The sequence below is a fragment of the Balaenoptera physalus genome (genome assembly GCF_965194825.1).
Source record: "Balaenoptera physalus genome assembly, chromosome: 16".
Lineage (NCBI taxonomy): Eukaryota > Metazoa > Chordata > Mammalia > Artiodactyla > Balaenopteridae > Balaenoptera > Balaenoptera physalus.
In genome coordinates this window covers 63,183,870-63,199,526 of record NC_138898.1, presented here as the reverse complement: position 1 = coordinate 63,199,526, position 15,657 = coordinate 63,183,870, and the positions used below count along the sequence as shown (strand labels likewise).

The following is a 15,657-nucleotide window of genomic DNA, read 5'->3' as shown; positions in this document are numbered from 1 at the left end:
AAACCTTAAATCTGTGCTGACGTGCTTGTTTACCGTCTGTTTCTCCACCAGGATGTCAGGACAGGGACCTCATCTGTCCATCTTGCTTGTCCTGCAGCCCCTGAGGGCAGCACCGCACCAGCCTGGAATGGGTGGGTGGTCCCAAAATACCGTGGCGGGAGGTGGGGGAGGAAGGAGAGCAAGCACGCCAACCAGCCTGGCACGCGGTCAGTGCCTGACAGAGGGGCGCTGCTCCTGCTAGGGACGGACCGTCCACAGTCCAAGTTTCACCCAGAACAATACCGATGGCCCAAATAAAGCCCTTTCAGGTTTTTTTTTTTTTCTTTGTTCATGAAGCTTTCAAGAATCTGCCCCCGTACCTGGTTAGAGGTTCCCAGGGGGGGGGTCCCCTGAGGTTATGAGCATCGCAGCAAGTGGTCAGCGGGCAGTCAATCTCAGGCCAGCCAGGACTCAGAACTCACGGGGGCAACCACACTATCCGTCCTCCAGGATGAGAGTTACACCCACCCGCGACACTGACTTGTCCTAGGTTGGGCAGTGAGTGACCGGAGTGGCCCTATTCTTACCCATGTGCGGCCCCCCAGCCTCCTGTCGGGTGAAGCACCCCCCCAACCCCCGAGCAAAACCCAGTTTCCTGGGTGGAGGACTTTGGCCCTGACCAGGACGGGATTTTCTTGCTCCTTAGAGATATGGTGCTTGCCGTCCCTGTTGAGATTCATTATTTCAAGACAACCGAAGTTGTCTTGCATGCCAAACACTGTGGACCCTGAGGTTAGGATGTTCCCACTTCCCCCAGCGTAAACTCCTGAGTCCTCCGATGGCTTGAAAGGCGCCACCTGCTTCGGACTCTCATTCCCCACCCCCCTCCCCCGCCTCATCCCCCACCACACTTTGCCTCACCACGCTGCTCTTTGCTGGTCCTGACACACCAGGCACACTCCTGCCTCAGGGCCTCCGCACTGGCTGTTCTTTCTGGCCCAAATGCTCTTCCCCCCAGATTTCTACATGACTTGCTTCCTCACTTCGTTAAAATCTACGCTCTAATGTCACCTTCCCCGTGAGGCCACCCTATGGAGAAGTGCACCCCTCCCAAGCCTCCTAGCACAGCCCCCCTCCCTCCTCTGCTTCACTATAGCTGCTCTTCCAGAGCGCGTCTCACATCAGAACATGCTCTGCTGTTCATTAATAGTTTTATGGTTCCTGTCTCTCTTCCCACTACAAGAGAAGCTCCCGGAAGTCAGGAGGTCTTTGTTTTGTTCATGGTGTCTCTCTAGTCCTAGAACACTGCCTGGTACACACCCAGTAATTATGTATTGAACAGATGAATAAATAACGCTGACCCAGCTTCAAGGAACTCAAAGTCTAGTTAAAAAACTCAAATGTCCAAAGGGGCCTGGCCGCTGATAAAAACTCACAAAGCCCCAGGGCACAGACAGCAGAAGTGGTGGGTGCCTCCTTTTCCTGTCCCCACCCTCGATTTTCCTGATTTCAGGCGAGACCTGGAAGAAGCCACCAATGGCTCAATGCAGACTAGGGGAGGTCTCCATTCAGCCAGGCGGGCGTGACACTGCCTCGCCCCTACGAGGCCCCTCTGAGCGGTCTCCAGCCTCGTGGCTGCCCCAGTCCATTCTGTGTCATGCTGCGGGGCAGACAGAAAAGCCAGCTCAGGCCTGAGTCACAGAACCTTCTGCGTGCCCACCCCCGCATTACCCACTGTGTTTGGCCCTGTCAGCTCCTCCAGGCTGTGGCCAGCCCGAGCATCCCTGGCCCTCCTCTGCTCCCTGGACCAGGACCAGCCCCGCAGCCCTGCAGCCCCGCAGATCAGTCACCGGTGGCCCTGGCTACAGGCCACACCTCTGTGAGCCTCCACACCGCAGGGCTTCCATCAGCTGTGCAGCCCCCCGCTTCCGCACAGGAGGAAGGGAGAGGCGACGGTTCCTATGTGGAATGTGCTGCACCCTGGATTCTCTCTGATTCTGTCAAACCCCCATGGCCTTTGAGCCAGAGCTGCCACACACAGGACTCTGCAGGCAGCGGGGGCGCCTGGGAGCTATAACCTCATTGAGGGATGATGGGCTAGACCACAACGGCCCTGCAAAATGGGAGAGTACACACAAGTTCTAGTTCTTTGTGGGAATGCTTGCAGCTGTGCCAGCTAAGGCCCTTGATTTATACAAGTCTATTTTTTCCCTTTGGTGTTCCCGATCAACCCCCTCCCAGAAGCCGATTACGACTTTCAGGAAGAAGAACATGTGTGCTCTGGAACCAGCATTGGTTACCCCGGGGGTCACAGGTAAGGTCAGGGGCACCGAAAGATATGGGTGAACTCTAATCCTGGCCGCAGAGGGCTATCCTGCCCGATGCATTCAATCCTCGGGGGGCTCTGCTGCCGTCTGATTCAAGCCTGGTTTGGAAAGCCAGCCGTGCAGTGGCAACCCGGGGACCCAAGCCAATGATGAACTCTCTGCTTCTGCAAACACACAAGCCAGAGAAGCCAGGCTGCTACTTTCTCAGCTGCCAGCTCCACACACCACGCCCCAGCAGTCTTCTGCCAACAGAGGGTCCAGCTCCCAGGAAGGACAGGTGTCACGTGGAGAACCGGTGGCTAACATTCTGAGTGTGCGCTCACCCTTCTGGATCCCCCAAGAATCACCTGGAGACCATCCCAACTGGCTGAACTGGTGCCTAGAGAGAGACGGCAGATGTTCTCATTTTGGGACAAACAAGCCTATTCTGCCCCAGAATTCTGTCCCCACTCTGAATTCAGAGCCGGCCAACCACGTGAATGCATGCTGGCTGGCTAAGAATTTGCACTTTCCAGAGTAGAATCTGGGGCCAGCTGAGGTGGAGGCCCAGCTGCACACAGGCTCAGCTGCTGGCACTACACGGCAACGTCCACAACTGGTGCCGTCACCGCTGTCGTCATGGCCGCTACACTTGACCCTCTGCGCCCTCGTGTCTGGTCACAGGACACCTCCCTTTGGGGCACACTAAGTGTGCCTCTGTGTTAACCATCCCAAGAAGGGAGGTCCCAAGTAGGGGATGCAGGGTTGTTCCAAAGCCTCAGAAACTAAGACCTTTCTGAAGCTAACATCTGCTATTTAGGCCGTGATGTCTGCCAGACTCTGGAATAAGCACGGTAAGCTGCATTTAATCCTCTCCGCAAACCCGCTGTTGTTATTCTAATTGGAGAGGTGGACTAGCCTGCCCCGGACACACCTAGTAAGATGAGGAGCCAGGATTTGAGGTGCCCAGGCAGCCTGGCTGCGGAGTCCACTGCACCAGACAGAATGTGGAACAGCACCAAAAGCAACCCCCTCTGCCACTCCCTCCCCACTCTGCCCCCGAGCAAAGAGAAGGTGGCATGTGAGGGTCAGGCTCTAAGAGTCATGAAGGACATCACAAGAGCCCTTGTGACCCCGCCGCCAGTTCACCCACTGAGTCATTCGTGCCTGCTGTGAGCCCCCGAGCATCTCCGGCCAGTCCCGGGACAGCACAGGCGACGCAGACGTCTCTTAAGACACCGTCCCCTGTCCTCTAGGGGGGCTGGGAAGCCCAGTGAGGGCAGGGGTCGTGTCCTTCCTGGGCACCAGTGCATCTCTACTCAGGGAATGGATGAACGAATGCAAAAACCAAGGAAGCGATTCCACAGAAACCCAGGATGAAAAAAGTCCCTTCAAAAACAAAAAAGTACCTACAGGTAATGATGCATATCCCATAATCTAATCTGTATGTTCATTTTGCAAAAATAATGAGATGTTAGCAGTTTCAGAATGAGTGTTCTCTTACTCTGCTTTCCCCGACAAGAAACACTATCTGCTCTGCATTAAAATTATAGCAAGAATTATCCCTTAGCAGGAACCATATGATTTTAATGCACAGATGAATTTCAATTAGACATTTATCTAACCATGCCGATGTGTTTTCAATTTAACCCTAAATTACAGACTTTTCAAATAACTCTACTCTCCCCTCTGCTTCTTTCTCTTCAATTTTGGTTTGGTTTTGTGAAAGGTCTGCTGGTAAAATGAAGCAATACCAGTAACTTATCTACAAATTACGGGAAGGAGAAAGTAGGTTAAAAAAGACCAAGAAACTTAAAACAAGCATGATCAAACCACATCCGAGTTAGGCAGGAAACAATAGGAGACAGTTCTTGCTCAGAGGGAAGGAAGGTAAATCTTACCGGGACTATTGTCAAACAAGTCATAGATGAGATAAACTCTTCCCGAATTTCAACTGCAGTCGTCAGAATACAACAAACTTCGACTTCACACCCAGGGAAAGGCAATAACCGGAAGTAGAAGGCTGACACTTTCACTTGGGCTGGCAATTCCTTCCACACTCAAAAGAATCTCATTTTCAGTTCAGGCGGCCACCACACGAGCGCCGTGCATCTATCACAGCGGAGGCAGGAACTCATCCCAAGGGGAGGTCATTGGGAAAAAGAACAGATCTCCTAGACAATCCCGCCAATTAGAGGGTTCAACTAAAGTGGGTATCCTAAGCTGAGAGGTCACCAGTAACTTCCTGCAATTTGCTTTTGCTCTAATTGCAAATCCCCCATGTATCAATGTCAATATCCTGCTTGTGACATTGTACTAGCGTTTTGCAAGATGTCACCACTGGGGGAAAACTAGGGAAAGGGTAAGGGATCTCTCTGTATTATTTCCTGCAACTGCACGTCAATGAATTGCAATGAAAAAAACCTGCAAACCCAAGCACCCCAACAGTCTCTGGGTCCACCTCTTGGAACACCAGGTCTAACTTCAGCAGCGAGGGTCTTATAGGTCTTACAGACATTGTGCAATGAGCCATTAGCAGCTACCTTGGGCTCTGGAAATCATGTGACAAAACAAAGTCCAAAGGAACCCACTCCATTCCGGTCTGTTATTAACATAAATGTAGTATGAGTTAGCAGCAGGCTGGGTGGGGGCGGACTGGGCAAATCTGACGGCAGACACATGCCTCATCTGACGGGGGCGGCTTCTGAGAAGCTTCCTGCAGGAACATACGCACAGCCGGGACCAGATCTTCCGACTGTTCAAAACCATCCTGAAATCTGGACTTTCATGTGAAACTTCCCAAATGTTAAAGTTGGCGATTCATAAAATTTTCTTTCAAACATTGTGAAGACCAAACCAAACAGCTCTGAGGGCCAGACTGCAGCCTGTCAAGCACTTGATGGGCACTTGAAATCTACCTTCTCCCCATCCTCACCACGGCCCTCCCGAGTGGGACCTACACTTGCTGTTTTCTAAATGGGGTAAAACGACTTGCCCAGGGTGACCCGCTGGCTGGAGGGGTCCTCAGCAGCCCTGCCCGGAGGCCCTGCTGATTCTTCTGACTCAACGTTCCATTACTTGCATTCATTCAGCAAAAGCGAGTTTAAGAAAGTTGCAAAGAAATATCTCCAGCTGCATCAACACTAAGTCAGCTCCACATTCTCTAGCCCATGTGTTGTCACAACATGGGCCGCTACGGGAGTCCTTCCTACTCATCGCTCGTCACCCCCTTCACTTCCAGGTTAAATCCTCTCACCAAACACTACTCCTTCCTTTTAGAGCACATATAAGACTTGAGATAGTACACTTGTTTGTAAGCTTAATCACAGTCTGTCTCTCCTGCTGGACTGTAAAGCTCCAGCGTGACAGAGGCTATCCAGGTTTTGTATATCCCCCGAGCTAGCATGATGCCTGAGCCAAAGAAGGGGCTTAATAAATACTTCTTGAATGAAGCAAAGAAGGGATAGGCCGCACAAGAACCATGACAAGGCCCCATTCAATTCAGCTGAACTAACGCCACCACCAATGAGGACAGAAGGTTTCTGGAAACCTTTTCCGAGGCTCTAATGAGCCTTAAAAAGCACAGTGGCCCGGCCAAGACACTGTACACCGGAAAGACCAGACGGGCAGGGGCCTCCTGTGACTGTACTCCAGGCAGTGCTGGCCCTTCGCGCTCCGGGATCACTCTCCACCCGCTCGCTCAGCTATGACCACAGAGTCGGCTGCCCAAGGGTAAGCCCAGCCCCTTCACCTGCGTGCCCACTGAGACCCGGGCTGCAGAGACAGAGCTCTCATCAAACGGCCTTTGTGTAAACGCCTCTCATTTCAGACATGTGTGTGGAGCCTATGCTGCAGCAGATCCAATGACAGACAAGACGCCTGCTCAGAGCAGGCAAGACCTTTAACGAGAGGGAGCCAGGAGCAAGGGCCTTCCAGGCAGTGGGTAGGGTTAAGGGCACAGGTGTGGAGGGAAGAAAGCACAGGGCACGCTGGGGAAAAAGCAAGCAGGGCCAGGACTGAGGTAGCCTGGAGCTCAGTGTGTGCGTGAACAGGATGGGAGGAGGGAAGGCAGGCAAGACACAGGGCCAAGCAGGGAAAGCCTCGGGAGGAGCCATCGCCCTGGTGATCAGGGTTTCCCTTGAGCAGAGCACAAACATGCACAAACCACAAACATGCTGTTTAGGCCACAGGTGGTGATAATTTAAAACTTGGGAGTATCTGCCTAAAAATGCAGCTTTCCAGTGTCTCTAGAAACATGAGAAAACCTGGCAATACAGCATCCACGTTCCTGCAGAACAACTGCAGGCTGGGGTGAGCAACGGCTGCTCACAAAGGACACAGACACCCTCCAATTTGTCACAGTCCCCACTGCTCCCTACTACCCTCTCATGGGGTCTGTGTCATTCACAGATGCTCCCTGCCCATCCTCTGCAGATGCTGGTGCCTCGGACAAAGTATTCTCTCATTCGGACCCAATAACAGTGTCTCACAGATACACAACCTGAGGCCCAGAACGGGACAATTCCACGTTCAATAACATACGCTCAGTCACATCCACTCTTAGTACCCGACCCCAGATTCTTCTGGGTGTGCATGTCAAGACTGCTTAGGTTCCCTGAGTCCCAGAACAGCTTATGCATCATCAGTGCTGTAATAAGCAGAATGTTGGTTTCTGGTTTTAAAGAAACACACATTAACAAAATGAGCAATGGCTTTTTATCAGGGTCTCGAGACAGTCCCCCACTAATGACTTACACAGCTTCTCTGAACATCCTGTTCGGGCTTAGTGTACGTCTCAGACAGATCGCCGTTCAGAATGACTTCAGCTAATGAGTTCACCAGGGGTGCGTGATGTATAATTAGGAAGACCTGGTGAGGGGAAAAAAAATGGGATGCACATTAAAGTGTGCAGACTTTCAACCTCTTCCTTCCTTGATCTGAAACAACAAGGCTGGGCTACATGAGTCTCAGCAGCAATCCCGGTGATGCAAAACCCAAAGAATGGGTCACACTGGGGAGAAACCAGTTCTACTCTTCTCCTTCTAGAGTTGGGCCCTCCGTCTTTCAGACTGTTACCTATTTGGCTGGCTGTTCTTTGGCGGAAGGAAGTGCATTAAAGCGAGACTGTCCCTCAGGCCGGCTGCAGCCAAATCTGGCTGAAGTGGAGCAATGTGGGAAGGGAGCGCCAAACCCACACCCTCCTTCCTCTCCACAGGCATTTCAGTGTCAAATCCGATTAGGATTAAGACTAGGAGGCACCGGCCCAGCACTTCGGTTACACAGAAGGGGCTGGCGAGCCCCGTTCCAATCAAGGACTTGGCAGAGGATGTCTATGCGGAGATCCCATCCCTGGAATGAGCTCTGACCCTTGCGGTGGGTTTGAGCGCACCAGAATTCCAGGGCAGCACTGGGAGGTGTGGAAACCATGGGGAGGAAAAGCCGCACAGGCCAGAGACAGACCGAGTCGTGCCAGGAGGCAACATCAGAAGGTGCTGGGCTGTCTGGGATGGCCCGGCCACCCCACCCTGCTGCCCAGCGTTCAGAGGAATGGCTTGAGGAATCAGGGTACCGAAACCGCCTTGCAAAGCTGGCTCAGACACACCTGCTGGTTTCTTTTAAAATGCAAAGGCAACACGGTACCGCAGTGCAGTGTGGGATGTATGGACCATCTGTATATCAGAGGGTGTGTGCGCCCATTTGTAGTTGCTTATATATCCAGGGAACAGGGTCTCGAATCCTCGGCACTACTGTCAGGCGACACATCTCTGCTGTGGGGGGCTGTCCTGTGCACTGGAGGATATCTGGCAGCATCTCTGGCCTCCACCCACTAGATGCCAGCCGCAGCCCCTCCCCCAGGCGTGACAACCAGAAATGTCTTCGGGCACTGCCAGACGTCCCCCAGGGTGGGGCGAAATCGCCACCAGTTGAGAACCCCTGGCAGAGTTCTCCCCATCTCTGGAAGGAACTAAAACACTGGCTGCCTCTGGGGAGCGGGACTGGGTGTGTGGGGGACAGAGGTAAGAGGGAGATTTTTCCCTACATGTTATTTTGTACTGTTTGAGTAGGGTGAATATATTGTTCAAAAAAATAAATACAATTCAGATTAAAGGTACAGGCAGAATAGACAAATGTGATACCTACCTTAAAACAACAAAAAAAGCACACCTGTTTTTAAAACACCAAAGAAACACTATCATAGACTAGACAGTATGACCAAATGGGTTAGCCTACATCCAGGGCTGAGGCAGGCATTCAAGCATGGGTGACTATGATGATGACGAAGGAATTCAGTCCACAAACATTCAGTGAGCACCTGCTAAGGCCTGCGTGACAAGGGCCCTTGTGGACACACATGGTGTTCGTTCCCTCCTGGGCTCTGGATGGAGAAAAGCCTGGGGAGGGCTGGTCACTGCAAGGTACGTGGAAGCGTGTGCGGGCCAGACTCGAAAGGCTGGGCCAGCCTGCCCGAGTCACGCTCTCGTCCCCAGTGGTGGTTTAGTTTCAGCTGGACAGCATCCTCGTCACACCAAATTAACGTCGTTAATGTGAATTTTCTTGGTTTAGTAGCAATGCTTGTAAAATAATTTGTAAGGATGTTCTGATGTAGAGTTTAATTAAGGACCGGGATTTATACCCAATTCGAGGTTTTCACACATTCGGGCAACGTGATCATAAAGCTCCATGGAAATGCAGGGGAGCGAGACCCTTTACTCAGGCTGAGGAACGCCAATGACAATGCTTTTTGTGAGAGACTGAAACAAGTAATTAGGTGCCTGAGCTGCTGGTCCTTCAGGAGGAAAGCAGGAGAAAACAGGTTCTCGGAGAAAAAGTGTGGCCTGACCCCCGTGCTCCTCGGGGTGTAGTACCAGCAGCTGAAGGGTCCTGGGGGCGCTTGCCATGGGATTCCTGTGGCTCAGCATCTGGCCTGCTCGGGTCCTGCCAGACTCCCAGAATCCCAAGCAGGAGAAGCTGGCGGATTCGTAATGAGGTGCCGGAAATTGCTGCCAGGAGGGGCTGGGGCTTGCACGGAGCTCCATCGCACAGAGGGGCATTCAGGAGTCGGCGTGCAGCTCTGAGCAAACAGAGCCCCCAGAACAAGACTCCGGGAGCAACGTGAGCCGGCCACATGCGGATCCTGGTTGGCCCGGCCACTGAGAAGAGGCCGGGTCTGCATCTCTCTTCTCAGGCCAACGGGAGACAGACCCGCCTCAAACTCGAAACGGCCCAGGGACCAAGTGAGAAGGACATGCTCTCAGCAAAGCAAATAAATACCTGGGCCACTGCAAAAGTGGGAACAGAGCTCTGGTCAAACGTCTGACTACTTGACAATCTAATGAGATGGCCTGAGAGTCTGGAATGCTTGTAATAAAAATATTTTTAAAGTTATGTAACTGGGTCACCATGGAGTTTTTCCCTTCTTGTAAATATTATATAATTACGAGAAGGAAACACATTTGTTTAAGAGGGGGAGGCAGACAAATTGGCTCAAGACACAAATCTGGGTGCTAAGGCTGCTACAAGACACCTTCCAGAAGGTAATCTGGGAACTAGAAACATGACAAAAGCCTTTAAAAGCAGCCTCATTAGTAGAAGTTTGTTAAACCACGGTTGCTGTGTGTGTACACACACTGGGTCCTGCAGTTTGGGGCTTATTTCAATATGGCCGAGAACAGGGGCCACCCAGCCCACATTTCCAGGGTTTTTAGAATACTCCTTGGTTGTTTTGGAAACCTCAGGCCCCACAGTAGAAACCAACTACATATGTGTCAGGTTTGATTTATTTCTCCTTGAATTTCCAAGTACCACCACGAAGAAGATACATAGCACCTCTACTCAGTGCTGTTATTTCATTTCAAGATGGGGGACACAGAGAGAGAAGATGGGGCAATGTGGCCTGGGAAATTTCTGAAAGGCAGCAGCATTCCAAGGACCCCCAATGTGGTGGGGACACAGGTGAACGATCAGACGTACCTGGGACAGAAGGTAGAGAGAAACCGGCAGGCTGATTTTCGGTCGTTCTCCTCCCTGGTGAAGGTTGGGGGAAAGAGACAGAGAAACCTGGGTTACACATGTGAGCAGCACAAAATCCATGAAGCCAGAAGCCATCTGTCTGAAGGAGCAGCGCCCAGCACCCTGACTTCCTCCAAGACCCTAAGGTTCTTCTTTCCTGGTGGCAAAGTCCACCCTGCAAAATAAGTTCACAACCTAATCCTGTCCGATACCATTTGCAAGGCCGCTATTCTTCCACCTGAGAAATCTTTCACCATGAGTCACGGATTAGAGGCTGGACCCGAGAGAAGAACTAGCTCCTTAAATTACCAAGAATGCTAATTTCCCCCAGTTTGGGCACCGAGAGCCTGAAGCCCAGCAGGAGAGGCCCCAGGGGCCTGTTCTCAGGAGAGGGGCAGGGAGAAGTTGGGGCACTCTGGCCTCCGAGAAGCCCCTCATTTGTATTGGGCTTCAACGAGCTCCATCTCCCACCAACCCTGTGAGGATCTTCAGGACCCTCGTTCTGCTCAGGCAGGTTGACTGCCTCATCCAATGTCACAGAATGAGGAAAGGGAAGAGGCAGAGTTTGAACCCACGTCTGAAAACTCCAATTCCCATGCTTTCTCTCTGCCTCCCAGAGCTGCAGCTGGCAGATCTCGTTAGGGTTGCAATTTTCTTTTATTCCCTTATTTTTAACAAGAAGCCCCATGATCCATCTCCAGAAAGCAAGCTAGACCTCCTTGGGACACATCTGCAGAGGCCGAAGCCCCTGCAGAGTAACCAGCTGGCTCTGTCCCGCCTCCTGCCAAGGCCTCTGCCCCTTAACTCTTAGAGGTACCGGCCGAAGGTCTCCCCTCCTGGAAGTGGCATTTCTCACGGGGGCAAAGAGAACCACCAGCTCAGCATCACTTGCGGGCCAGGTTCCCGGTCCACTCCAGACCCACCGAGCCAGCATCCCGGAGAGGAGGGAGAGGGCGCCCGAGGATGTGCGCTTGAACAGGCTCCGTCCCCACAAGGGCTTCGAGCCTGTGACTGTGGACAGTCACTGCCCCGGGGTCTTTTCCTAGGTGCGCTCCGTCCCCTCCTGTCCATTCTGTGAGAGTTTTGCGGCTGGCTGGATCTTCTCCAAATCAATTAGCTCTGGCAACTCTCTGAAAAACTTACCAGGGATGAGAACACCTCAAGAGAAGGATGCATAGAAACCAAAAGCCTGAATTTGTAGAGGTTTCCTGTTTCCTTGTGATGTCAGTAATCTTTTCTCATTCATTTACAGTCCACATGCACACACGCAACGCACACTCATATACTCTGTCTCTCTCTCCCTTTCTTTCCACCCCCTCTCAGGAAATAAGAGGAAAGGAAAGGGAAGCCAGCGTGCTTTGAAAAGAATCTCCCTCAGGCTCAAAGCCTTGGTCCCTTGCAAAGCCCCGTCCTATTGGGGTGACTGCTCCTCCCCTCCTACAGACGACCCTCAGCCCGGCCCACCTTGTCCTGGTTCTCCAGCGAGTACACGTAGAGCGGCAGGAAGAGCCTGTTGAGCAGGTGGTCTGTGAGCACGTCGTTGAGGAACTCGCAGTTAATGATCAGGATGTCATTGAGATAGTGCAGGTGGTCCAGATGCTCAGCCACCAGGTCACTCAGCTTCCCCCGGTTCCGGTGCCTGCCGGGAGAAACGCCCATCTCAGCCCGGACGCCAAAGCTCAGAGCCTAGAACCAATGGCCTGAGACTTAGGTCGCAGGTGGCACTTCATCACAAACAAATATTTGAGCCAGTCTCGAGAGACACCCATCCTGGCCCTACCAGTGGATTACAGAAAGAGAGAACGGACAGGTCCGCTGCATTCGATTTTAGGGGACTCATGGGGTCCCCCCACTTTCTGGGGGCCTCAGTACAACTCACCCCACCATCACCACAACAGCCCAAAACAAAAGGGGTAAACAAAGCAAAACCCAATGAAGCTCTTAGCAAGCCATTTCAAACAAGAGCAGCCACTAGTCCAAGCGGCAAGATCCCTTGGCTCCCAAGATAAGCAGCATTAATGGAACGATAAATCCTCGATAATTAAAATGCTCCAGAGGAGTTCTGAAGAGAGAAGCAGGCCTCAGCAGCTGCGTCCAACCCACAGGCCCTGTCTGTATGGGGGGCACAGCGCAAGGACGTGACACCCCCACCCCAAGCCCCAGGAGGCCCTGCCTTCTTCCAGTGAAGCAACAGGCACTGGGGCCGCCAGGCCCCACGAGTGGATCGGTCTCTGCCAAGGACGAAGCCTTGAAACAGCCGATGGGGCACTTTCACCTCCCCCAAAGCGTTATCTGTTGCAAAGAGCAATCTAGCTACCATAAGACCTTTTGTTTTTATTATGATTATTACTCAAGCAATAGATGGTCATTGTAGAAGACAGACGAAGAAAATAAAAGCAAAAAGAAATCAAGGTCTCCTAGTCCCACCACTAACAGATAATATTACGTTATTTCCACGTCTCCCTATAGTCACGTCTAAAAGGCAGGTGCTACATATCTATCCATCTAATCACATATGCTTTTTAAAAAAAATAAGGACAGGATCAATTTTGCTTCTTTTACATAATTTTGGATAATTATTCCTTATTATGCTTTAATAAGATGTTTAGTAAATATTTACAGCAAATACACATTGTAAAGCCTAAGGGTATAATGAGTACCCATGAATCTACCTCCCATGGGACCTAGAACATTTATACACAGTGTTTTGCAACCCCTCCCCTGCACTTAATAAGATACTGTGTCCATTTTCCTTCAGCAGGATCTTTAATGCACTTCACTTTTTAAACCTTTAGTTTAAAAAATATCTAAGTAATACATGCAGACGGATTTAAAAATCGAATAGTACTGATGAGCTGATAATAAAACGCAGCAGCTCCTGGCCCCGCCTCCCCAACCCCTGCCCACTCTCCAGAGGAAGCGGTTTTCAACTCTTTTAGGCGTCTCTGTGGATAGTTCCTCCTGTATTTCTAGAAAATCTACAAGGACCTCTATTTTGCGATTGAGCCATTTTAGATGTTACATAATGACCTCCTTTTATTGTGTTCCCTCCACCCTTCCCCACCCAGCAGTCATCAGCAACTGGCGTTGACATTATAACCATTCGCTGCAGAGCCCCAGGGAGGACCAGGAGTTCACTTCCTTCCTTGTATAACTTTCTGTTCTTTCTGGAGTTGTGTCTCATTATGTCTCATATCCATGACTATCCATATCTATATGGGTCCTTATGCTCCCAAACGCCCCGTCAGATCTGCCATCCACCTCGCCTTGCTTCTTTCCCAATATGGAAGCTGATATTTCCCACCCCCCGCCTTTCTCTCTCTCTCTCTCCCTCTCTCTCTCTCTCTCTCTCTCTCTCTCTCTCTCTCTCTCTCGCCCTCTGCCCCCAGGAGACCTCCTTCCTGAGTCCCTTCATCGTCCTGACCCCATCTAGGTGCGCCTCTTACCAGATCTGTGCGAAGCTGTCACCCTGGGGCAGTGGTTCTCAACTGATACAATTTTTCCTTAAGGGAGACATCTGGCAGCGTCTGGAAGCATTTTTGGTCTTCACAATTGGAAAGGGGAGGCTACTGGCATCCAGGGGGTGGAGGCCAGGGATGCTGCCGAACACCCTACAATGCACAGGACGCCCCACACAAAGAATTGCCTAGTTCAAAAGGTCAATAGTGCAGAGTCTGAGAAATCCTGTTCTGGAACTTCTATTCATCACCAACTTAATTTTTTTTTTTTTTAACAGATTTACTGAAATATAATTCACATACCAAAAACTTCACCCAAAGTACACAATTTAATGTGTTTTAGTATATTCATTCCCCCCCCCCACACACCCCTCCTCCAGCCCTAGGAAACTACTAATCTACTGTTTCTATGGATTTGCCTATTCTGGGCATTTCATATAAGTGGAATCATATACTAGGTGGTCCCTTGCATCCTTTCACTGAGCATAATGCTTTCAAGGTTCATCCATGGTGTATGTGTCAGTACTTCATTCCTTTTTATCGCCAAATACTATTCCACTGCACGCAAATACCATATTTTGTTTATCCATTCACCAGTGGCAGATCATCTTCATCTTTTTACCAGCTGCCTAGCACCCCATCTATGGATGTACTGGATTCACTTACCCTATTCCCCTCTGGGAGGTATCTGAGTTGTTTCCAACTTTCTACTGTTATGAAAAGTGGAAAGATGGGCAGAACCTTTCAGAGTATGGAAGTCCATATTCCGCAGACACACAGGTGGGTAAGTTTTGTTCTAGTGCTTATTTTTTCTCTACAAAAACGGAATTCTCCCCTAAGCACTCTGTCTACCTAACAGGCACCCTGGGGGATCACTTACTCCTCATCCGTCTGCACACAGTTATCGAGTTCGATCACATGGCTCCCGATGAACCAGACCAAATTGGAGAAGTAAGGGACAGCAGTTTTATCTCTGATATAGTGCAGCATGGCCTGGTTATCCACTGAGAAAATCCACAAAAGAAGAGGGGAAAAAAAGTCAAGCTACCAAATATAACTTGGGGGATATAAAAAACAACAACAACAACAAAACCACAATGAAAAAGCCCTCTACTATAATCTGAATCTTTTCTGTCTTTCCTGGAAATACTTAAAAATGGTTACCTTATGCAGAAAACTATACTCATCAAGGTAGTTCTTACGTTATTTTTATAATTAATAAAATCAATTAATAAAGGTAGACATTAATAGTGCTTTAGGAAGCCTACTTATCAGCAGTGCATTTAGCTAGACTACAGTGAAAACTATACCATTCTCAAGCAAGTTTCCTGTATTTGCATGTAAGGATAAGTTAAGAAAGCAGAAAACCAGAAGTTATTAACTTACATGACACTGGAATAAGGAACACGGGAATCGTCATTGAAGGAAAGGCAAAAAACAGACCACAGTTAACAGGGTTAGGAACTGGGAGGGTGAGACAGTTGCTCAGAGGGGCAGAGAGCTAGGGCAGGAGGCATCTAGACAGAAAGACACAGGTTAGAAGAGAGCAGAGAGAGCAGAGAGCAGAGAGCCTGAGGCGGCCAGACTGGGGGTCAGACCAGGTCGCAAACTCAGAAGCCCGCAGGCTGGCCAACAACAACTTGGTGAGCGAAGCCAGCCGGCCCAGTGGGTGAACGGGGGAGCGCAGGCCTTGACCCCAAAGCGGGCAGCTGCTTCTCAGCGTCAGCTCACCACTGCCCTGCAGGACTGTGGGTCCAAGCAGCCACACCTACATTTTCAAGTCGGAAATCCAGACTGTTACCCAAGCTCTCCCAAGTTTGAAATATTGACAACTATACTTTTTTTTTCAAAAAATATCTAAGCCAATGAAAACCTGTCTGAGAGCTGGATTTGGCCCTCAGGTC

At 50.6% G+C, this 15,657-nt stretch overlaps 1 protein-coding gene across 8 annotated transcripts in view; it reads right to left on the bottom strand.

Moving 5' to 3' along the window:
- CLEC16A (C-type lectin domain containing 16A) overlaps positions 1-15,657 on the bottom strand; it is a 240,330-nt gene that overhangs the window by 195,446 nt on the left and 29,227 nt on the right. For all 8 annotated transcript variants that reach the window (XM_082429632.1, XM_082429633.1, XM_082429630.1 and 5 more), the window contains exons 6-9: positions 14,634-14,757; positions 11,760-11,934; positions 10,257-10,310; positions 7,041-7,154 (exon numbers count right to left, since the gene is read on the bottom strand). In XM_082429632.1, coding sequence (XP_082285758.1) covers positions 7,041-7,154; positions 10,257-10,310; positions 11,760-11,934; positions 14,634-14,757 — 467 coding nt within the window. The remainder of the gene's footprint in view (positions 1-7,040; positions 7,155-10,256; positions 10,311-11,759; positions 11,935-14,633; positions 14,758-15,657) is intronic.